Raw genomic sequence first — 24,337 nt, forward strand, 5'->3', positions numbered from 1 at the left:
CCATCCATCAACATTAATGTTGCTTTGAATTCCTATTGTTAAATTGTTTCTGGAACGCTGAATTATTATATGGTTTGGTCTTTGCCCTTTTCCTTCCGCCGCCCCTTTAATCAATAGGAAAATGTACCACTTTTATTGTATTTTTATACAGCTTAAACTTTAAATTACATATATAATTACGTACTTTCCATTATATTATCGAGTTCCTAGATTAACTGACATGTCAAATCGATGGTTTCAAACCGTATGGTACTTATAAATATTGTTGTTGACATCCTCTATACACATAACATTTGCACTGGCCGGGCGTAAAGTAATGGGGAAGATTGTATGAAAGTAATTGGAGGGGTAGTTCGTGATTCTTGAGGGGGACTCTTGGTTGTTTTATCGCCTATTATGGAAGCGGCACCAACACAATGGCTGAGACAAGGCCTCTGCTAGATGGTCTTCGAATTTGTACTATGCTGCTACAGACAAATGCCGTGGTTAATACTGATTCCCGACTGTTGGTTAATTGGTGGAATGGAGAGAGTGATGTACATTGCTATGTGTAAGAGGACTGAGAGAGAATTGTTTATTCTACAAAGGATTTTGAAGTTTGAACCGAGTAGTTATACACACGTATAGAGAAAAAAAACCAAGTTGCTGATTTTCTTGCAGGTGCCAATGGAGATATGAAAGATTTTTGAGATGACTCCAAAGGAGATAACAAGTTTGTTGAGACTGGATGGGATAGGATTACCGGCGTTGTAAGTAATAGGCCTTGTTTCTCGTATATATATTTTTCTTTAGGTTGAGGTTTGTTTCTATTGTGTTCCTCCGTCATAAGTGAGAGATTCAATAAAATTGTAGTCTGGTACTAAAAAAAGTAAAATCGGATTTTACGGCCTACATATATACAATGTTATTTAGAGTAGTTGGCTTTCCATTATATATTTTTATAGTTAGATACATGCATCTTTTACAAAGCTTATCTTTAAAGAAAGAAGAAGTTCTATATATAAGAATAACAGACATGAAAGATTACATGTTGTTCTTGATTAGCAGTGCTAGAAAACAACTTTGTTTTTTTCTAATCACATGATAACAATTAGAGAAAACCTTAGCACCGTCCGTCTAATATTACCCAATTAACAGCCCACCAATAATTAAGTGACACGTAGACATTGGAGGTGTTGTGCATCTCAATCCCCACCGCCTCTTTAATCAAAAGGAAAATGTACCACTTTTATTGTATAAGCAATCACATAACTGGGCTTTTGGGAGCTGTAACCCATCAGTAATCAATATATAGTAAGTTGTCTTGAAAGGCTTTCTAAAGCCCATTAAGAGTGTTTCGCAGTTGAAGCAGCCCAAAACTAAACTAAAATGGTTTTGGAAAATTGCGGTGAGCGTGGATCGAACACGCGACCTTCAGATCTTCAGTCTGACGCTCTCCCAACTGAGCTATCCCCGCTGTTTGACTTTCTTACCTTTGATTTTATAATTTCAATACCATTAAATTACCTCCCTAATTTTAGGTCTTAAAAATCTTATGAGTCCCATAAGCATTTAATATTTATCAAATAATTAACTCAGATAACTAAAAAATATTGTAAAATTTACTCTATTAAAAAATAATATTCTAATAATATTTTATTCAACTTTCATCTCATCTCAAATCAATATCCAAACCAAATCTTAATCGAGAAAAATGAATAATGCTAGCCGTTCCATTATCTTTATTTCATCTCACGTGTCATGTGTGAAATTTATCTTTAAAATTGGTGTGTGGAGCACATCATCTACATCATTTAAATTGTAATATTTAATTTGTAAAATTTAAAATTTAAAATTTATTTTTCAAATCAAAATATATCATATAAGTACTTTACTAGATATATTCTACACTGATTTGAAAATATAATTTTTATAAAATTAATTATCGCTCCTCGATCTCTCGACATGCTTATTATTTCCAATGCAATTGCTGTTAACATTAAGACTTCTTCAGCGGCACCAATATATAAGCGATGCAATCGATTAGTTTGGGAAATTGGAAACAGTCAGATAACAACCGAAGAAAAACTAGGTTTATCCACAGCAAGCATCATTGACATTATCTACCATTTTATTTGGGTTACGTGCTTAGAAAGCATAATTGATTATTCCTAATAATTGACATCTTTGCCAAGCAACGCATGTAATTGATTATGTCACTCCTAATTTTGCGTTTTCAGGCCTTTTTTTGTAATACCTTTGTTATCTTTTAACCTAACTTTTGGACCTAACTTGTCAAGGCGTTTTCAAGTTATTCATAGATTGTTCATGCTCGGTAGCAACATCCCTTTTCCTCAAGTTTAAATGGTGTGTTTTTTTATTAAGCAATTTACTAGGTAATTGAGCCATCTTTCCATTCGGAAACCTCTCTCTTGCTAAAAAGCAAAAAACCTCCAGATCTGAGTTTCGTCGTTGGAGGAGGCTTCAACTTTCTCCTCCCTCCCCCTCTTCTTCCCTCATTTCTCATTTCTCCTCCTCCCTCTCATTCCCTCATTTCTTAGTTTATTTTTCTTTCTTCAAGATCGAAAAATTCAAATCTACAGTTTTCGACAACTCTCGAGAGATACATGCAGCACAAGAGGACTCCTAGCCTGTAAATCGTTAGGATGATAGTGGCGGTTTTATTGAAATCACCGTGCGTGGTCCTCACACGCCGGATCACCATAATCTCCACTACTAGATCTTTTAAATCTGACTTTTGTGGTTGAAAAGAGACAAACTTCTTGCCTTCATGTGCCGTCAAAATCTATCAGAGTTGGTCCAAATTGTAATTCATCATTTTTCGTTCTTGTTTTCCTTATTGTATAGGAAAAATTAAAAATGAGTTCGTCTCTCTGATGATTTGTCAAAGGTTGTGTCCTCCTTTTCTATGAAAGGTGATATTGAGTCTCTGTTTAAGCAGAGTGTTGTCTCTTGAACATTTGTCTGTAAGGAGTATCAGCAGCAGTGAAGTCCATACTAGTCCAGTAATGTACTGGTGGAGCTCCAAATAATTGATATGAGGATATCCCCGCATGTATCCGGTCATAGATGTAAGTTTCTCTTGATAAATGAATGAATGATGACATTTCCCTTAAAAAAAATAGTGTTTTTCTTCCCTTTCTTTAATTAACAGAATTTATAATTTATTATGTAAATCTATTAGAAGCCTATAATAAATCTACCATCAATCCATTTTATCTTTTTTTTTTTTTTTTGGTTAAAAGTTCCGAAAATACTATCTAAAATGTTAGATAGACATCCTCCCTTATTTTTTAATTAAATTTGAAGAATGAAGATAAATAAATATAATATGCGAGTTCTACCGGATTTACTAATGCGGGTAAGAAAGATTTAGATAATATGAATCCCATATAAATATTTAACCTATTTTTTTTTATACCCAAATTAGATTATTCAATTTGAGGATCTCAATCTAAAATGACATGTAATCATGAAATTAATATCTTTACAAGTTTTGACATATTCATTGAAATTATGAATTTTACCATTCCATTGATCCTTATTTACATTTTCTCATTTCCAAAGTTTAAGAATAATATGATACTATATATGGATAAGAAAAGTGTTAGATCCACAAAAAGAATCTAAAATTTTTATTTATAAACTGATATGACTTAATATAATACATCAGATTTATTTTATGATAAAAAATTATATTTTTTTTATAATTTCTTTTTGAGTTGAATTGGTTTTCGTTGAATAGACTTTTGTCAACATTATAATTAAATTGAGATGAATTTGATAAACTTTTGTTTGTTTAGGATTAGATCATGGACTTATTCATAAGCGGTCAAGAGACTCAAGAAGCGAATAAAACGTATTTTCAATTGTTTGCAGATGTGAATAGGTTCTCAAAATTATCGTCGTAACAACCTTCTAGGTTGCTACTATAACCCTTTTCTAAATTTGAAATATGGATGGATAGATCTAAATTCACCGACTTTCCGGTACGCTTCCACTGGCTCTGTGTTTCTCTCTCAACTGGACTCTCAAATCGTTCTACAAAATAAAACATGCTCTGATTGTTGTCGTTCGTATCTAAACTTACGCGACCCAGGCGTAAGATAGGGAATGGAGGCGCCCTCCTTTGTCTCCAAAGCGAGGACCGCCTTCCATTCTGCGGCTGCGAAAGCGGAGCGAGTTTTGTCTGAGTTGAAACCCGATCGAGGTGCACTAATTTTCTTTTTTATTTTATTTTTCCCGTTTTAATCTCCTTCACAAGTTTTACTTCTGTTTACTATTTTTTGAATCACTTTGACCCCCTCTTTTTACTTATATATTGCTTTTAATTGGAGAAGATTCTGACAAACAATCCCCAAGTAATTTGACAAAGCAATCGGAGGATGAATCTCCAAACAACGAGCGCGAATTGAAGGTAAAATCCTGAATAACAATTTTGAGAAGATTGTTTTCAAGTTGGATTTGGTTAGTTTGAGATTGATTTGACGCCTTTTTTTCCTGTTCTCGTTCGGAAAACATAGGATCAAGCTGCTCAAAATCTGGCGAATTGTGTTGTTTCTGAATTATGAATTTTGATGCATGTATGATGATGATTTTGCGCTTGGTTTCGTAGAAATCTGAGTATAAGAAGAGATGGCAGAATTGGCAGTTTTTGTATTTCATGTTGTTTTCTTGAATTGGAGTATTAAATTAAAATATAAGCTGCACTGGCTCAAGCAAAGCTAATTGGTGCATTGGAGTTAATCGAGTGAATATGTGTGCATGAGTTTAGCATCCAACTAAAGCGTGAAGCAACTTTTTGCAATCAATCAGAGAATGAAAGAATCCTTTCAATCTTATATAGGATGCTGAATGTTCTTAATTTATCTGGTTATTCACAATTTGTTATCATTTTATTAGTGTGGATTTTCAGTTCTGTTAAGTACATATTAGAGTGGTGATTATCTTTCCATTAAAATGCACATTGCATTATATTATTATTGTGTTTGTTTATTGTTTGTCACAATTGTTATTTGAACTATCTTAAAGATTCTTAGGGGGATCTAATGCAGGTATGCAATGAACCAAAGCATTTGAGGTGGAGACCTGCACAGGTAGGGCAGGATTGGCAGGACAGATTCAGAAACATTAAATTTGGAAGGAAGGGCGTTGAAGATACTGAAATAGTCGAGAATTCAGCCATGGCTGTTCCATTTTATGATGAAAATCTGTACCTGCTGAACATGAAAAATGATCTTGAAGCTAAGGTCACTTTCTACGTGCTTAACTCCTCATATCTTATCTGGTGAAACGTCGTGATGTATGTCTTTTGTTATCGTGCATGATGTTTAACCAACTTTATACGGGTTCCTGCAACTGTTACTCTAGTTTTACTAGGTATGAAAGTTGTTAGAACTTTCGCAAATAATAAAGTTGTGTTACTACATAATTGTTGAAAAGAAATGATGAAATGCTATCACAAAATGGATTGTGTGAGTAGAGCAACAAATGAGAAACTTTATAAGCTAGTGTGTCATGATATTTTTCAAAGCTTTCATATCAACACCAAAAATATTTTTATTTCTTCAACAAGTTCTGGCAATAAAGAAGACTCAGATTGGTTTGTATCTTTTTTTTAGAAGAAAATAGATTGATCAAGAAAATAAATCTTTGCCATGGATGCATAATAAAATTACTACCCTCTTCCCTGCGTCATGGGAGAAAGGGGCTCATAGGCAGGGGTCACCCTTATTATTGGGGAAGAAACTTAAGTAAAGAACATTCTCCAATCCTTGCCTCAATCAGAAGAAATCCAGATTATTGGAGGGTTTTTTCCTGTTCTTCAAATGTGTGTGACATCAATTTACTGATAAAAACAGAACTAGGGACAGCTGACATGGGCTTCCATCTATGATACTTTGGTAGACGATGTACAAGTGCATGATTGTAGTCTTGTTATACTTTACTGCCTGAAAAGATTTGACTGGTGAATTGATATAAAGGTCATTCGGGTTTTTTCCTTATAAGGATGGAATATTTTTCCTTGCTAAGAAGTGGAATTTGATTTTTCTTTCTTTAGAGCTTAGAAGCGATACCCTCGGTAGAATGTTTTGTTGTTGCCAGCACAGGGAGCATTCCTCCATCTTCTGTCATGAAGCAATTGGCTATAGCTGTTGAGTAAGTTTTTGTTGTTCATATGGGGCAAACTTTCTTTTTCTTTTTATTTATATTTGCTGATAAATTACCAAAATCTTCTCAGTTGTTGCTTTCCCTTTAAGGGCTGATTTGGATTCAGAGAGATGAGATGGTTTTAGATGAAAGTTGAAAAAAATATTATTAGAATATTATTTTTTAATATTATTATTGTTTTGGGATTTGAAAAAGTTGAATTGGGATTTGAGAAAGTTGAATTGTTTATTATATTTTGTGAGGGAATTTGAGAAAGTTGTAATGATGAGATGGGATGAGATGAGATGAAACACTTTCCGAATCCAAACGGGGCTTATGTGTGTTCTATGCACTTAGAAAATTGTTCAACCCTGAGATTTCATTTTTTTGTTTTTGATGAATAACTTGCTGCCTGCAACTTTGCTCTTCTTGTCCAGGGCTGGAAAGAAGTTTAAGTCATTGAAAGACTGCCTGGCATCATCTGGTGGATCTTCACCGGTCAGGGAGAGAGCTGGCCTCAGTCTCTCTGCAATGAAGTCGCTAGTGCTTCGTGAAAAGGAGGACAAGCTTACATTTGGATCTGGTGATAATGAGAAAATTCTGTCTTTGATTAATTCACTGTTTGATGAAGGTACATGCAACATTTTTATTTGACCAGGTCGTAGTATCTTTCATTTTTTATGCATTATCCTGTGATGATCTTTCAATTTTGTGGTAATATCTGCAAGATATTCGCAGAGGGAAAATTTCTCAGGAGGAAGATCAGCACTGGTTCTGATGCATCCACAATAACATCTTTGCCAAGAGATATTCACGGTGCTCCTTCTGAAAGCCTTGTTGTTAAGCTAGCGGAAGTCATCGGAAGCTTTAGAAGCCTGCGGAAAATGGCACTGTTTTGGAGCAGGGTTTCTGACAAAGTAAGTGGGCTGTAGTTAACTTGAGTTCTCTGTACTTTTTTAAATAATTCCTATGAAGAAGAAATATTTTTCTTGCTTTGCAATCCGTTTGTTCTAGAAGGCACGTGAAATTTGTGTGAAAAGAGTTGTTATCATGAAATGAGATTTAGCATCTTGAATTAGTCGTCTATAATCTCTAATAAGAACTAGATATATTCTAGTCCATAATATTAGTTCCACATATCTTGGTTCAATTACCTGCCAAAAAAATATCTCGGTTCATTCTCTCCTTTCAAGTGATCTTCTTATTCTGTTTCCATCCAAACTTTGTTGTTAAATATTATCACTTCAATACAGTTGGATAGGAATCCTATCATAGGATGTATTGATGCTGCTTTTTCACTTATCCTCATCTAACGATGTATAGAATTATTTTGCATATGTAGCTGAGAACACTTTGGTCTGAAGGGCAGTATGTGCCTGGGATCCCTCTGGATGAGATTCCGGATCTGAATTCCTGTCTATTGTATCAGCAGTTGCAAGTTATCAATTGCTGTGTTTCCCGGAAAAGGCGTTGTGCTATTGCCACTGACTCATTAGACTATGTCATGAGGGAGGCCAATCCAAATAGTACAGATTCAGATTATTCGAAAGACATTATTCCTGCAAGCCCTATTTTGTATGCTAGACTAACCACTGGCGAGCTTGCTCTTCGACTAGGTGCTGATCGTCCGTTCAGCAACCTAAAAATGTTGGAAACAGGCGAACCTGTGTACTCCCCAGTGAGCCAGGTTTGTTTAGTAATAAACTCTTAGCAATAATCCTTTGCCTTGTTCCTGTAACAAGACGTTTATGTACCAATACATTTAGGAAGGACCTTTGCTTACAGAAGATCTCATCAAAGAAACAGAGGAACTTGTGCTTCGAACAGGGAGGTTAGTATATTTTGTAAAAAATTGCTGACCAAAGCAGTTAAGTCATATTTTGAACCAGTTCTCTTTTAGTTATAGTTTAAATGATCTTACCTGTAGCCTTAGGCTGTAGTCTTTGTAAATGCAGTTCAGTAAAACATGAGGGTCATCTGGATGCTTCACATATATATGATTTGCATTTATTCCACCTCACCTCCATTATCCCCTGAACCAAGGTTTTTGGCTTTATATTATTTGTTTGGTGGACCTCAAATAGCATGATTCAATCTTGATTTGAGATAGTTACGCAAACTGGTTTTTCTTAATATTTTATGGCAGTATTTTAGTTTCGCAAAGTTTTTCTGCTCTCTATTAAAATTGCTTGTGCATGTTTTTATTAGCCTAGGCATTCTTTGATAAACTGCCTTATTTTTTTTGTGGTCAGTGTTGGTGCTGGTTGTTCTCAACTCCTCTCTGACATGCAGGCTTTCAAGGTTTGTTTTGCACAAACGAAGTTTGTCTATTTTGTGCATCCACTGGATGCTTATATGTAGTTAAAATGGCATCTAATTAGTAACTAAAATTTTTAATTAACATTTGTCAGGCTGCAAATCCTGGTTGTATTTTGGAAGATTTTGTAAGATGGCACTCCCCTCCTGATTGGACAGAAACTGAGCCAATTACAGAGATTAAAGATGCTTTTGATAGTGTTGACTTATCTTCAACAAGAGGCCACCTTAGTAGTCGAATGCAAAAAGAAGGTGGAAACTATTCTCCATCATCCATTGCTATATTTACTTGCTGCATAAGATTTATGTAGCCTTGTTTGACACTTTTGTGCCTTGTATATGGGGTGAATTCCTATAAGTTCTGTTGAAATTAATTTTTAGCATCAATGAAATTTTGATGAAATCAGGTTTTTTATAGATGTGGCCATTAACCGGTTGACCCTATCCCCTATGTGTTCTGAGAACTCTGTTATGCCCTTTATGCCTTTGGGTTGTGCTGTTACCTCATAATGCATACAGGTATCTATATGTTATACATGGTGTTACTCTATTGGAATTTGTTATTGTCTTAGGTAATTTGTGGCTTGAGCTCTGGGAAACAGCCAAAGCAGTACCAGCTGTCAAACAAACACCCCTCTTTGATGAGGATTTCGCAGTGTAAGTTGGAAGAATATCAATAATATTGTATTATTTATACATGTAGCTGTTTGACTAGAAAAGACCTGATTCTGTAGGGAAGGTATACTGAACTTTTTGGAGGACATGCCGCCCTCTGAGCTTTTCGAGCAACTTTTTGTTTCTTTAGTAAGTTCTTTATTTCCTACGCATACTTGCTTTTTTTCTTTTTTAAACTTAACTATGCTTTGTATTAAGTCCATATGGTGAGTATTTGTGAAAATCAGTTTTTGTTGTATTTTATGTACTTATCGCTTTCTGCAAACCAATATTTTTTAAGCTAGAGCTTTATAGGACAAACTTGAAAAATCATCATCCTTTTGAACAAGATTATTATATTTTTTACAAGATTATTTAACCACCAGTTTTCCCGTTACATTACTAATGATGTCTTTCTTTTTTCTTTTATGAAATATCCAGCTTGGTTTAGGATTTGTTAATGCCGAGGCTATTCTGTCCACCAACAACAATTTGTCAAACCTGTTCCATGAGTGCAAAGAATACGTGGTTGCAACTTGTCCAGGCAGGATGGGTGAGAAAGTTGATGATCTTTGCCAGGTAGGTTTTATAAGACTACATGTGACTGATATTTATGAAATTCTTTAGTTGGACCTGAAGCTTTTATGAGCCATTATTGTCTTGTTCGAGTCTTTGGCACCAAATTAACCAAATATGCACGCGGGGTGGCGGGGGACAGCCCCTCTCTGAATGGGAGCACACGTAAAATGGATCTTATGCAATTATCAGTAATTATTACTTTCTCCGACCCACATTAGTGTGCGCATCTTTTATTGAGAGGACCAAATTTAGTTACAATGTTCTCTCCTTTACATTGCTAGTTATAACTGCTATTATTAGTTAAGTGTATGGGGAAGTAAGTCGTAGTCATAATGCGTGTTGCTTTATTTTTACCTCTATTTGCCTTTTGGCTAAGATCAAGTGTAGTTTTGTTCAATTTGCTTCAAGCCCCTCTATATGAACGTTATGAAAACAAAGAAATCACAGAGGTACTTGAAGTTGATATGCTGAAATGTTTTTTAGGTATATGAAACAGTGGAAACAATGTTACTCAATCCAGACGAAGTCCTAACAACAATGAAGCAACCAGAAGAAACAATGGCCCCTGCTGCTGGTGAAACAAAACGTCGATTTAAGCGGCTTGGCTTCAACTTTGTTGGCAAGGATAAACTCTTGAGAAAACCAGCTTCAGATGACCAGAAAGGCACAGAAGAGAACCCAAGTCGCCAGCCATTCTCAAGTTTCTTTGATAGCAAGTCATCTCTATTTTCTAAGAAGCCTCCAAAGCCAGAAACAACCCCTGCCGAAAAACCTTCGTGTCCAGTTGAAAATGGTTGGACAATTGTTTAGACATTTTTTTTTTTTTATTTCCCTTAGTTCAGGATAAGCAACATGGTTGCTGCTATTGCAGGTAATTGTAAATTATTTTTAGAATCCTGCTATTGTAGATTCATTCCATCTGCAACATTTGAGAGAATTTCTTATTTCATGACCGTAGGAATGAGAAAATAGAATGGTTTTTGGTGTCCTTGAAACGAGTTATAATTGTTTACCTTTTTATTGGGTTTGGAATTTCATTCACCACCTCGGGATTTCGCAAGTATCAGAGTCTACTAGAGATATGGGTGTAATCAATTTTTTATAGAATAAATCAGGAGCAAAAGTTTTCTTACTAAAATCACACTAAAAATGATTGGCACTAAAGATTGCCAGACAACATCAGCCACACGCTTTAACGTTTTGGTGCTCTTGAATCCATGTTTGTTTGTCTGTCTGTTTGTTTCTGAGCTTGCTTGAGTTATTGCCATCTTAAATGGAGCTATCATCGTTACGCTCCTGATCTTCACTTGTGTTATCAAGCTGGAAACTCTTGGAGATGAAACTCGGCACGATGAAATTTGCTATGAAGTAGAGAAAGAAAAGTGCTGCACTGTCATACAGGAAAAAAGAGAGTGAATAAGGCACGTTTGGATACAGAAGTGGTTTTATCTCATCTCATGTCATCATTACAATTTTTTCAAATTATTATACAAATATTATAAATAATTCAACTTTTTTAAATCTCAAAACAATAATAATATTAACAATTAATATTCTAATAATATTTTATTCAATTTTCAACTTTCATCTAAAATTATCTCATCTCACTATCCAAACGGCACCCCAAGTATACTTGAAATGTAGTGTCTATTTTTTTTTTCCCTTTCCTTAACACTGCAAATTGAAAGCAAAATTGGATAAAATTACTGAATGTTTGGCTGATACCAGCGAATGAAGTGTTTTTTGTACATGAGGCGAGGGAATTAGAAAGTGAAAAGGACCAACCTGGTGAGGAGGAGGATGGATAAGTCACTGCCGGATTTGGCGGGCGATGAGACACCAAGAACAAGGGAATTGGGGATGGCATAGGCCCTCGGAGATGGCAGTGAAAGGTGGTTTTGTCGGAGCGGAATAAGGTCGGCAGGCTCATTGATAGTGAAGCGAAGCAATTGAGGAGTGCTCATGAGATGCTGCTTGTGTTTAAGATGTGAATGCCGGGGAATCAATGGAGTGCGGAATTGGATACACCACATTGTGGTAAAAGAGAGTATTGTAGTAGTAGTAGTGGTGGTGGTAGAGGTAGAACACAATAGATTTCTGCAACTTGGGAAACTTCAAAAGTTCAAACGTTATCCACCCAATGGAGCTTGGATAATGTTGTGTAGGATGATGGGATATTCTTGGCTATAACGGGATTCGATATCTTCACGTGAGTTTTATTTTATTTTATTTATTTACCTTTTTTTTTGTTGGGGGATGAGGGCTGTCACAGGCTGAAGAGAGCGAGGAATACGGGCTTGGCTTGGAAATCTGGGTTTTATATGATTCCAAATTGAAATGCTCTTTAACTGGAATGGGCTTCCGGATGAACTCGTGACCCAATTAATAATTTTTAGGAAAAGTTGTTATCTGTCAAGGATTCGCGGAGGGCCCAACTTAGGATCGATCTTACAATTGACAAAAAAAAAAAAAAAAAAGAAAAACCAAAATCAAAACAGCTCTTAAAATAATAAAGATATATAGCCGGTAGAGCTATTAATTAAATACAACAGCTTGATTTGTGTATCTGGAAGATCAATGCCTTTGTGATAGGAAAAAAATGCTATTAATTTAACAAATTAAAACAGACTTTTCTGTAATCATAAATTTTGAGAATATCTAATTACTTCTTTATTGCATAGATATATTAATCAATAAATTTATTCAAAAGGACATATATGCAGCTAGCTAGGCGTCCCCTCTTATTAATTAATCAATTGATGAGAATTGGAGACTCCTCTTTAAAATTTATAGATCTTAGTGTTAAACAGTCAGATAAATATAAAAAGGAGTAGATCAAGTTGGGACGGAATAATCCAAGTTTCATGTTGTCTTGACCAAATAGACTTCTATATAATTATATAAAGAGAAAAACGTACCCACATGAATGGATAGAATTTGATGAGTTTTGTTGAAGAGATCTACTCAAAAATTCTACTCCATTCTGAATGAATGAGATGAATAAATAAAATTTTATGAATTTTAGAAGGCCCAAAAACCGTTGGTAAAATTGGTTATAAGGGGCTTTGGATGGATTGTTAAGGAAGCAATATGTCTTTTTGATTTGAAAGTTGGTCATCCGTGGGAATTTTTGGATAAATCTTAGATATTACGAAATACAAATCCATCTCTGAAAGTATTTGATGACTGATGTATACTCTGATATGGGAGGAGATTGGGAGAAAATTCAAGAGCGAGTGGGGAGTACCCTGTGTGAAGATCTGAAGACTCAAAATGTCAAACTCTCATCAGGTCTCGACATTCCTATATATATGGAGAGCTACCAAAATGTTAAGTTTTCTACTCTTTCAGCTTGACAATGCACTTATGAATATAGGGACAAAGTGTCGTGGGCTAAATGGATCTGACATAGATTATTGCCTAGTAAAATCTCTACTTTTATGTGGAAAGGCATGTATAAACGTTTGTCTTTTAACTAGAATATTATGAAGTTGAATATATCTATGGCCTCTGAATTTGAATGTTGTAACGTGACTGCTTGTGAATCATTAGATCATTTGCTTCTAATGGGAGAGATTCCTATCTATGTCTGAAATTTTTTTGAATTTGCTCTGGGTCTGAAATTTGGGCCAAACCGTACATGGGGAGAAAAATACAACAATGGTTATCCAGATCAATGGCTCAGGCGATATGTCATATCAATGTTGTAATTGGTATTCTCCCTTCTATAATTAGCTAGTTTATGTGGCTATACAAATGTAAGGCTTGCAATGAGGGGTTTGCTGAAACTGGGGATCAAGCGTGCTATAAGATCAAAAGCTTTCTAGCTTAACTTATACACACTAAAATGAATAAACCATTCATCAAGTGTTCAGATGGTGCAATTTTACAACAACTAGGCCTAAGGGCAATACCTATCAAGAAAATGAAAAATTCAGATTTTAAATGGATGCGTCCTGCATAGGATTTTGTTAAGCTTAACGTTGATGGGAGTAGCCTTGAAAATCCTGAAAGAAGCAGAGGTAGAGCAGCCCTAAGAGATGTGGAGGGTCACATGATATTTGTTTTTGTCAGATATTAAGGTATAAGCTCCAACAATATTGCTGAGATCCGAGCCCTCTCAAATGGTCTTAGTTTTTGTGCACATATGAATATAACTCACATAGAAGTTGAAACTAATTCTAAGCCTATGGTTAATTGGTGGGCAAGTCCCATGGAAGAGTCAGATGTATTGGAATGAAGCAAAATTGAAGGCTCGCTTGATGGCGGTAAGGATCTACCATTCATTTAGGGAAACAAATCACGTTGCAGATAGAGTAGTCAAGCTAGATACTAGAGGTAAAGAGACGTTCTTTGAGAATAAAAATAGCCTTCCAAAAGACATTATGGGGGCCATTTGAATGGATCAAGCTGGTTTACACGTAATTCGGCGAAGATAAAAAGTTTTAACATGTTTGTTTAGCTTTAATGGTTTTATTATGGTATGTAGTCTGTTTTGTTATGATTTATATGCTTATCGACCTCATTTGTTTTCACAACTCCTTTCAACTTATCTCATCTCATTTCATTTAATCATTACAATTTTTCTAAATTTTCATACAAAAATAAAAAATTCAACATTTTCAAATTCCAAAACAAAAATAATATTAAAAAATATATTCTAATAATATTTTATTCAACTTTTAACTTTAATCTCAATTCATCTCATCTTATTTACGAAAACAAACGAGGGTCCTTTACACGTAATTCGGTGAAGATAACAAGTTTTATACAGGTTTGTTTAGCTTTAGTGGTTTTATTAAGGTATGTAGTCTGTTTTGTTATGATTTATATGCATATCTTAGGTTTGGCAAATAGAATGAGACACAAATTCTAATCTCACCTCATCTCATCATTATAATTTTTTTAAATTCTCACACAAAATATAATAAACAATTCAACTTTTTCAAATTTCAAATCAATAATAATATTAAAAAATAATATTTTAAAATTTCATCTAAAACAAAAAATTCTCATATTGTATAATGTTTAATTGGTTTTATATTTTATTTTGATGTTTGGGTTTTGTTTTTATGATTATATATAACCCTTAAGTGTCCGGATGTAACTATAATATATCTCTACTATAAATAAAGATTATCAATAAAATTAAGATACGGTCATCTTTTATAAAAAAAAAATAAAAAGAAAAACAAAAGAAGATGAATAGTCGTACTTGCATGATCACAAGAAGTAATTATTATGGTTTTCATATGGAGCCAAAGCTCAATATGCATGGCTGAGAAGTGAGAACACAAGCGGGGCTACCAGCCTAAAGTAATAACACCTTTCCATTAATCAACGTCAACAGTCAACAGTCAACAGTCAACGCACCGTATATGGGTCTGGAGACTCTGGTAAAAATAAAAAAAATTAAAAAAAAAAGAAAAAAGAAAAAGAAAAAGAAAAAAGAAGCTACTAAAGACATGGACTGTGGCTTGTGAGAGTCAAGAGCAAGCGCGTTAAAAGCATTGGCTACGATCACCAAGTCTAAAATTTAAAAATTAAGGTTTTTATTAAAGTCAAATAATTTATATTTGACTATCCATTTTAAAATTAAAATAATAATATAATATTATATATTTTAATAATAATTTTTTTAATAATTTTGTTATATTTTGTAAATACACTCTATATATTAATTAATAATTTAATTTTTACTTAAAATTATTATTTCTCAACTATTTCTTATATCAACCTGATTATCTAGCATAATATAGCTTTGTTTACTAATGAAAGTTTCAAAAATAATTTAATAAAGCCTTGTTGATTATTTGTGAATAAAATATGGATTTGATGGATGAACAATGACTCTCTAACTTTAAAAATTCCTTTAGAGTTCAGTACCTCAAAGTCTAAGCTAAATGTTTTTAGTTAGTCCAATGTAGATTATTTATACAAAATTTAGCTATATTTTAGATTTCACTAATATTTGGCTAGTCCAATACTAATACTATAAGACTACCGTAAATTGTTGTTGGCATGGCATGCTTTACGCGGTGAAGATGTGTGATGTGTCGTTTGGTTCGCGAGAGGTACATACGTAAAAGTTACTTCAGTAGCTCTTGAGTATTAATGGCTCGTTTAGGAGTGAGATGAGATGAAAATTTTATAAATAGTAGTAAAATAATTTGTGAATAGTAGTAAGATAATTTAAGTTTGGATTTAGAGATGAGATGAGATGGCTTTAGATGAAAGTTGAAAAAATATTGTTAGAATATTATTTTTTAATATTATTATTATTTTAAGATTTGAAAATGTTGAATTGAGATTTGAAAAAGTTTAGTTGTTTATTCTATTTTGTGAAATGAAAATAGATTGGATATCAAAATTATCTCAACTCATCTCATCTCAACTGAAAATTTTTATTTTAAAATTTTTGAAATGAGATCTATTTCCAAACAAGTCTTGTTCACTATCTGCTAGTACTACTAGATCAGCTAGCTTTCAAAATAGATCCATTTCTACATGAATTAAGGTAATTATCTACAGCGAACTTTTATTAATTTACCAATTATATCACGTGAAAAAATTCACTCAAATGCCAAAAAAAAAAAAAAAGAGTCAAAATTATATTATTTTTGCACCCACATTTTGATATGATCGCTCTTGGGGCGAAGACAAATATTTGGAGCTAAGCAATCTGCCAATCGAAGCTGTGAAATTAGAAAATAAAGAATTTTAATCTTGATTTCATATTTTTCAATTTAATTTTGAGTGATAATTTTTTTTTTTAAAGAAGCAATATATATATATATATATATATCAGTATATAATATATAAGTACGTGAATGCATGGTAGTCTAACAATCCCATGATGATCATCATATGAAGAATCTTACATATATACATACATACATGCAGTCCCTACGACGTGAGATCATTTATACGTACAAATTTCATTGTCAACACCACCGGCCATTGAAATTTACAGTCCAGTTTGCGATGTATTATTAATATTACACTATCTGTTCAAGCCCACGACAAGCACAAGATTAATTGGAGTATTCACATTATAACTCACGATAAATTAAATCTCGATCGATTCAATTCTCGACATAATTGCATGCATGTTTGGAGAACTCTCTTTTATCTTTAACAACCCTCGTTAGACTTCATTACCACGCATGACTAATATTGGTAGGACAATGTCGACGTTTGTGAAATTATTCTTATTCTAAAAGTCTAAACTTACAGATCGAAGCTGGAGATATATTTAATATTTATTTGTTTTATATTCATAATATTCACACCATTGATTATTTTGTATATAATATAGTGACTGTAAATGTAAATCTTTGTGAGCACTATACCAAGTTACGTATTTCAGTAATCTTAATTTTAACACTTTTCTACATAATGAGTAGGCCCGACACATGAAATATCTAATTAAGCATTGCTGTTGTTATTATATTCTTAATATTGTTGTTGTTATTAGTGAAGATGTACCTCATGAGTAACATGTTACTTTGCTGTAAGCAGGAAATTCACCTCAGCTTCATGACATTTTACATTATAATTTAATTTCTGTATACTTTCACTCGAAACCAATTACTTGTAAATTATTGCGAGGCCGATTGCATACGATTCACGTTACATTACTATACAAATCAAATTTAATAACTATTCGATATTCCCCGAGAGTCACCAAAGGAAAAAATTAACGCAAGATCTAGTAATATTAGGTATAAGTATTAAATAGATAAATTTTATATAGATTTTTTATAAAAAAGTAAATTCTACTTTAAAAAAAATAAGATTTTTTTATTTTTATTTTTAAGTGAAGCCCATTTTTTTACGAAAAGTAGTGTGCGATAATTAGGTATTAGGAATCGTACAAATAGAATATCCAAAACGAAGTTCCGCGGAAACAATAAAAAAGAAAAAAAAAACACTTTAGAAGTCAAAAGTAAGAATATTGTTTGTTAAAATAGAGACAGGTCGGAGAATTGGTCCAACGTACCTATGGTATTATAAATTAATAACCCATTCGAGACGTCAAATAAGACCCGGCACTACTACTCCATTTCAGATTTCCTTCTGCCTGATCTCCTGTATATATATCTTAATTAGAATTCACCCATTTCACTGCAAGGCTTGTGAATCCTAACCAGGCAATCAGGACGCTAAGACGTTTCTGTTCATATAATAGCAACTAGCAAGTGTTCATGGCTACTCTTCAAGCTGCTTCCTTTTGTTCTTCTTCTTCTTCTTCTTCCTTTAGAAAAATCAAAGCCACTCTAAATGCTTCAAAAATCCAATCATCTGATCATCTTTATTTTCCTCGGGTTATTTTCGATGAGTTGAATCGATGTAATGGGCTGCAAACCTTTCAGCCAACTTCATCCCATACAGAAATGATCCCTAATATTGGAAGTACTAATATAAGAAATGGCGAAGCAATTTCCAGCTCAAAGGCAATGCAAGAGCTCTACACGATCATGGGAATTGTAGCAGATAGAGCAGAAATGCACAAGAATATAGGAGCTCAGAGAGATAACTGGAACCGTCTTCTGCTAAATTCTGTCAACGGAATGACACTCACGGGAGCAACAATGGCAGGACTTGCCTCTGTCAGTGGAGCTGGAGCACCGATTTTGGCTCTAAAGCTCTCTGCCAGTGTTCTCTTTCTCGCAGCCACTGGTATTCTGCTGGTGATGAATAAAATCCAGCCATCCCAGCTTGCAGAAGAACAAAGAAATGCTTCAAGACTATTTAAGCAGCTTCACGAGGAAATCAAAATTACTCTGGCTCTTCAAAACGTCACTGCCAACGATGTAAAGGATGTGACGGAGAAGGTCTTGGCACTGGATAAGGCATATCCACTCCCCTTGCTCGGGGCAATGCTGGATAAATTTCCAGCAAACGTAGAGCCAGCTGTGTGGTGGCCACATCATTTGAAGTCTCAACCAGAAAGTGGCCGGAGGGTAGAGAGAAATGGGTGGAACGAAAATCTAGAAAAAGAAATGCGGGGTGTTCTGGGTGTTTTGAAGAGAAAAGATGGAGCAGAATATGTGAAGCTAAGTAAAGTAGTACTGAAAGTTAATAAAGTTCTTGCAGTGTGTGGCCCTTTATTTACTGGTTTGGCTGCGGTTGGGTCATTATGTGTGGGATTGCCATTCTGTGGCTCGTGGGCAGCTGTCTTTGGAGCTATGGCAACTGTTGTTAACAGTATGGAGCATGGGGGCCAAGTGGGGATGGTGTTTGAGATGTACAGGGACTCGGCCGGCTTTTTCAGTCTTATGGAAGAGAGCATAGCATCAAATTTAATGGAAAGAGAGGCTGATAAGAGGGAAAATGGAGAATTGTTTGAACTTAAAATGGCTCTTCTGCTTGGGAGGAGCTTGTCAGAGCTCAGAGACCTCGCAAATTGCAGTAGTACTACTTCATCTAATTTGTCTAGTACTTCACAGGACGAAGAAGAATTTGCAAGCAAACTCTTCTGAGTTTTGATGTCTAATTAATTAGTCTTTATTTTTTGAGTAAAAATCTTGTTTGTTTTTATAAATGAGATGCGTTGAAAGTTAAATAAAATATTGTTACAATATATTTTTTAATATTATTTTTATTTTAAAATTTGAAAAAATTAAATTATTTATTTTATTTTGTGAAGAAATTTAAAAAAATTGTAATGATTAGATAAGATGAGATGAATTGAGAATAATTATGAAAATAAATTAGAAAAATGATTTTGAAATAGTCGTGTACTTAATTTGTAGCATAACATGATTTTTAAAGGAAAATGATGTACCCACCAAGAAAGTCGACCGATTATTTGTATCGAAATGTTTTTTTAGCATTTGTGTTTGTTTATTTTTAGTATTGTATTTTTTTTTTTTGTATTTTCTTAAATACACAAAAAAATGCTTTCAAAAAAAAAAAAACAAAACAAAAGACTACTTTAACACTGTATACAAAGTGTCGGTTCCAATATTTTAAATATCGTTTCGGTGATCGTCTTGATAAAGGCATTAGAATTAAATATTTCGATATCAGTACCGTTTCGAGATAGTTTATATATAATAAATTAATTATATATGTATAAATTATATTTCAAAATAACATCAATACAAGTCTTAAAAAGTTAAAACATATATTTATAAAATTCAATAATATTTTTAAGTTCTCAATCCAACTTTTTAAAAAATTAATTACTCATTTTCATCATGGAAAGGGAAGTGAGATTTGATTTTCAATTCTAGAAAAAAAGGAATTAAAAAAAAGTTAAGAAAATAGTTTTCAAATATGAGAATTAGACTGAAAATTATGAAAAATTCAGAATTTTAACATTAATTACAAAAAGAAAAAAAATTACAGCCGATAAACCGAAACAGGCTTGTACACTGGAAACTGGCCGGTATCTAATATGATAAATATTGACCTTACCGGTTGGTAGGGTACGAAATTTAAAATCTTGATCGGTACACATTGTCAATGCCTGTATCACTTTCCATTTTGAAAACACCAGGAGTAGGCGGATCTTGACCTTATAAATAGTGATCCGGTCGAGCTCATATTTCACATGTATAAAAGATATATTCTTTCCAATCTTGTGAACCGCATGCATGCATGCACTCTCTGATCTGGTTTCGAGTAAAATCAACGTATTAGTCATTGAAAAAAAACAGTAATTTATCGGATCTCGTCAAACTCAAACGGCATACATACATGTTTATATTTTATAGCGAAAATTACTTTAACTATAAAAAAAAAAAGTCGCAAAAATAAACTTATAAATTAAAACTTACCTAGAATATTTCGTTCTCAATCACATATATAAAAAGGTCCAGACCGGCGCGAAAGGTTTAGAATTACTAAAATCCCCATGAAAATCGAGAATCAAACATAAAAGAAAAGATTAAAAAAAAATAAACAAATGTTGTTTAATTTGCATGAAAACTAGTAGTAACGATGATATGAGATGAAACCAAACTAGGCTAAAGAGATCAGGGCGTTGCCGGCCAATTTCACACCTCATTATTTGAAGAATCATGCCAAAGATAGAATATTACATGAGAAGCCAAAAAAATTATTATGCAAGAAAATTAATACTAAAATTGACGACAAAAATATAAAAAATACAACAATTTTTATAATTTTTTACACAATTCTATTTTAAATGAGAGATATTTTTATAAAATAACGTATTTTTATAAAAAATATTCTCAATTTAAAACATAATTATAAAAATAATTTTACATGTACCCTTCCTCACCCAGGTAGCCACAAAATACCACAGCTGCTTCTACGCCAAAACGAAACGGTGCGCCGCAGCCATCTTTAGTTTTGGGCCGGGCCGTTGCTTCAAAAGTCTCCGAACGTGCGCCGAATTTTGGGCCTACTTTGCTCGACTAGTGATTAAAATAATGAGTGCTGGCAGCCCAGCAGTGATTCTTGGCATGTCCAAGATAAAATTTTATTTTTTAATATTTTTAATTTTTCTTATTTATAATTTTTTAGTATTTTTATACATTTTTAAAAAATATAAAAAAAATACCAATACGCTAATAGTCATTTTCTTAATCAGTAAGTAAAAAAAATTTAAATACATAAACGATCAAAATAATGAGATAAAATAGAACGACATAATAGCATTATTCTAAAATAATTGAAATACAAAAGCGATGCAGCTTACATTTGATCTCACTATAAGTTGGATCAGCTTGTAAGATGAGGCCCATTCTACCTTTATCATCACAGGTATAATAAAATGGAAACTTTTTTTTTAAATATTTTAACCATAAAAAGATTTCACAAAAGTAAACTCATAAATTAATATAATAAGTTAGATTATAAAGATAATTTTATTATAAAGTAGATATAATGTACCGTATCAAACCATGTAAATTTATATGTATTTTTATAGAATCTTTTTGTACCTATAGCATTTCTCTTAAAACATTATAATGATGACTTTGGTATCTTAGTACCAAAACAACTGAAAATTCTTTTAAGGTAAACGACTCATAACTTGAAGAGTCCGAAACAGCCACAAATTTCTTAGACCCCCCCCCCCCCCCCCTATTCATTATACATTATACATGTATGAACATATAGACTCCAAAGAAAAATGATGTTTTTCATTTTTGCTTTAGTATAGGGTGTTTTGATTAGGCTTGTGCATAAAAGGCCCTGGCCGATCCATCCACAAGATTTGACATGGGCCCACCTGACAAAAGTCGGGTTAATCGGATCTAGTCCACCAACAGGTTTGCTACACCCCAATATCGGTTGAAACCGATCACCGAGTAAATCATTTTGAACCAAGTTCTTATCCTTAAACCCTAGCCATCTCCCGTCGTCCTTTACTCTATCTTTCTCTCTTCCTTTTCTCTCTTTGACTGTGAGATTGGGCCATTGGGCCTGGCTTGTGTCAAGGGCTTACGAGTTGGGTCAGTATTAAGTGTCAAGTGTCTGTGAGGGTCATGGGCCCGTGGAGTAGTCCAGTCCATTAGACGTTTGTTTAGTATTTTGTTTTTTGTTTTTTTGTTATTTGTTTTGTGGCATTGTGAGTTTCCAGAAGAGGAACCAAGTGTGGTATTTCCTGTGTCAGCCTTATATGGGACCAGTCTGTACGCAGGAAATGTTAAAGAAGATTTTATGACAATTCAGTTATCAGTTTTTCCCCTTTTTCCATTTTCACCAAGCATTACAGAAAACCATTAAATATTACTCAAGCTATTACAAGGGTGTTGCAAAGATGCTCCAAGCCAGTGAGTCCCTCAATTTAATGCGTTTACCCCAAAACTGAAAAATGAAAAAATGCGTTTTGATGGTCTTTTTTTGTTCTTCTAAAAATAATATTTGAGTATCCTGGATTAGTGGGTTTGTGTCGGATTAGTAAATGCTGGTGTTTCTTTTTTTTTTTTTTTTTTTTTTTTTGGGTACTTATGGGCGTTTTGGGTCGATTCTTTTTTAGTTTTTGTTCTTCGTTTTATTTAAGGATCGATTTGTTTTAAATTTGTTGCTATTTGAGGTGTGCTAGGTTCTGCTTCCGTTACGAGCTTCGTTGAATGACTGGTTTTGACATCCTTGAATGTGAATATGCTTTCGAGAGATGATTGTTTTTAGTTTCAATCAAATTGAGTCTGGGAAGTGTAAATTACCATTTAGGTGTTCATTTCTTAAGAAAGTCCAAAAAAGAGTTATTTGAACATCGGATTGAAAATGTGACTGAACCTGAAATTGCTCTCCAGAGCGTGATAAATCCTTGAAGCTTATCCACATTTTGTAGGTGAAAATAATAATTTGGGGTGAGAACTGAGAAGAGATCACAGTAGACTAGTAAAGTCTAAGTTTTATACAAGAGTCCGATGCTCTGTAACTCTTAGAGCCAGTAAACTGGGCAAACCCCATAATTTGCCCAATTATGTAAGATGCATTATGTAAAGTAGGAGCTGCTGGCCACTGATTCTGTGGAGGCATTTCCCATGAAGTGTCTGTCATTTTTTATTCTTGAATCCCACAGGAAGATTGGTTTTTGTATGTGATAGTTTGACATCTGGATTCATATTGGTACTGGTCTGTAAAATGCATATCACAGTTAGAAACTTGCACCAACTGCATTGAATCTCTGTTCAGTCATACTGATGAGGGCACCACTAGCTGCATGTGCTAGAAGTAGATCTCACAAGTTCTTGAAGACAATTGCCATAGCTGGAATTTCAGAGGTGATTATTTTTGTTGTATTGAAAAATAGGATATCTTTAGGCTTCATTTACATCTGCAGAACATCGGTACACTGCACAACTCTTACAAATCTTATAGCTTTGCAGGGAGAGTGTCATGTTCCAGGGAACTTACTGATGAGGAAGCCAAGCCTTTTATTTCACTTGGCTTCATTGATGGGTCTGGTCTCTGAATGGATTAGGTTGTAATTAATCCACAATTTTTTTTTTTTTTTCCTTTTTACAATTATTGACCATCTTTGTAAAAGTCTTGATATTGTGAAGTCCTGCTCTTAAGTAGGAAAAAATATGAGAAACAGTTAACAACTTATGCAAGTTCTTGTATATTTTATAATTTAGATGTGGAGGTAATAGATAGTTTTTGTATATATTTTTTTGATAAGTAGTTTTTGTACATATCTAACCTCTATTATGTTCAAAAGATCAAAGTATATGGAATTCTGGAATGTAGAGATAGGTGAATCAAAAAAAAAAAAAAAAACCAACCCTGGCCATTCGGACCGGTTTGGCGTCCTTTTGTGATCGGATCGGATCGGGTTGGGTCAGCCACAGACCCGGTGTTTGCTAATCGGGTTGCATGCCTAGTTTTGATCGTATACCGATCCATTTCACATAGGTGATGAATCCATAACTAATAAGTCGGGTGTCTTCTCCCTAATTTAACTTATGCAAGCTTCTTGCTGGATGGACCAGGCCGGCAAAGTCAACTTACCAACCCAACCGAATAAAGTCTGCCAACCTCGATCGCTTTCTAATTTACCCACTCTATACATACATAGTAACATCCTTTTTTTTTTAAAAAAAAAAAATATTTTGTAAACTTCTTTAAACATTTAAAAAATATATCAATTTACTAATAATTATTTTCTTAATCATTAAAAATAAATAAATAAAATACACAAGCGTTAAAA

The 24,337-nt window shown here is 33.7% G+C and overlaps 3 protein-coding genes and 1 non-coding gene across 4 annotated transcripts; 2 read left to right on the forward strand and 2 right to left on the reverse strand.

Moving 5' to 3' along the window:
* Nucleotides 1-1,383: 1,383 nt before the first annotated feature.
* On the reverse strand, nt 1,384-1,456 carry TRNAF-GAA. Its single transcript has one exon. It is a non-coding gene; the product is annotated as a tRNA-Phe (tRNA).
* Nucleotides 1,457-3,874: 2,418 nt separating this feature from the next.
* LOC121237277 lies at nt 3,875-10,687 on the forward strand. The gene is made up of 14 exons (XM_041133954.1): nt 3,875-4,210; nt 4,341-4,417; nt 5,055-5,249; nt 6,062-6,159; nt 6,588-6,781; nt 6,889-7,067; nt 7,493-7,837; nt 7,917-7,981; nt 8,403-8,451; nt 8,562-8,718; nt 9,039-9,123; nt 9,201-9,270; nt 9,562-9,699; nt 10,183-10,687. The coding sequence occupies exons 1-14, from the start codon at nt 4,114-4,116 to the stop codon at nt 10,507-10,509; spliced, it is 2,076 nt and encodes a 691-aa protein (XP_040989888.1). The 5' UTR covers nt 3,875-4,113; the 3' UTR covers nt 10,510-10,687.
* Nucleotides 10,688-10,813: 126 nt separating this feature from the next.
* LOC121237278 lies at nt 10,814-11,876 on the reverse strand. Its single transcript, XM_041133955.1, has 2 exons — nt 11,485-11,876; nt 10,814-11,089 (listed from the first exon to the last, which is right to left on the reverse strand). The coding sequence occupies exons 1-2, from the start codon at nt 11,730-11,732 to the stop codon at nt 10,969-10,971; spliced, it is 369 nt and encodes a 122-aa protein (XP_040989889.1). The 5' UTR covers nt 11,733-11,876; the 3' UTR covers nt 10,814-10,968.
* Nucleotides 11,877-17,839: 5,963 nt separating this feature from the next.
* On the forward strand, nt 17,840-19,197 carry LOC121236507 (probable F-box protein At4g22030). Its single transcript, XM_041132951.1, has one exon. It carries the CDS (start codon nt 17,907-17,909, stop codon nt 19,182-19,184), a length of 1,278 nt encoding a protein of 425 aa, XP_040988885.1. The 5' UTR covers nt 17,840-17,906; the 3' UTR covers nt 19,185-19,197.
* Nucleotides 19,198-24,337: the final 5,140 nt, after the last annotated feature.

The sequence above is a fragment of the Juglans microcarpa x Juglans regia genome, chromosome 6S, assembly GCF_004785595.1.
Source record: "Juglans microcarpa x Juglans regia isolate MS1-56 chromosome 6S, Jm3101_v1.0, whole genome shotgun sequence".
Lineage (NCBI taxonomy): Eukaryota > Viridiplantae > Streptophyta > Magnoliopsida > Fagales > Juglandaceae > Juglans > Juglans microcarpa x Juglans regia.

Excerpts from the sequence above, each read along its gene's own strand:
- LOC121237277 (XM_041133954.1), top strand. The coding sequence starts at position 4,114 with ATGGAGGCGCCCTCCTTTGTCTCCAAAGCGAGGACCGCCTTCCATTCT. Across the intron at positions 4,211-4,340 it reads TGAGTTGAAACCCGATCGAG|ATTCTGACAAACAATCCCCA; the intron begins GTGCACTAATTT and ends TAATTGGAGAAG. Across the intron at positions 7,838-7,916 it reads TGTACTCCCCAGTGAGCCAG|GAAGGACCTTTGCTTACAGA; the intron begins GTTTGTTTAGTA and ends CAATACATTTAG.
- LOC121237278 (XM_041133955.1), bottom strand. The coding sequence starts at position 11,732 with ATGTGGTGTATCCAATTCCGCACTCCATTGATTCCCCGGCATTCACAT. Across the intron at positions 11,090-11,484 it reads TCCATCCTCCTCCTCACCAG|TGCAGCACTTTTCTTTCTCT; the intron begins GTTGGTCCTTTT and ends CCTGTATGACAG.
- LOC121236507 (XM_041132951.1), top strand. The coding sequence starts at position 17,907 with ATGGCTACTCTTCAAGCTGCTTCCTTTTGTTCTTCTTCTTCTTCTTCT.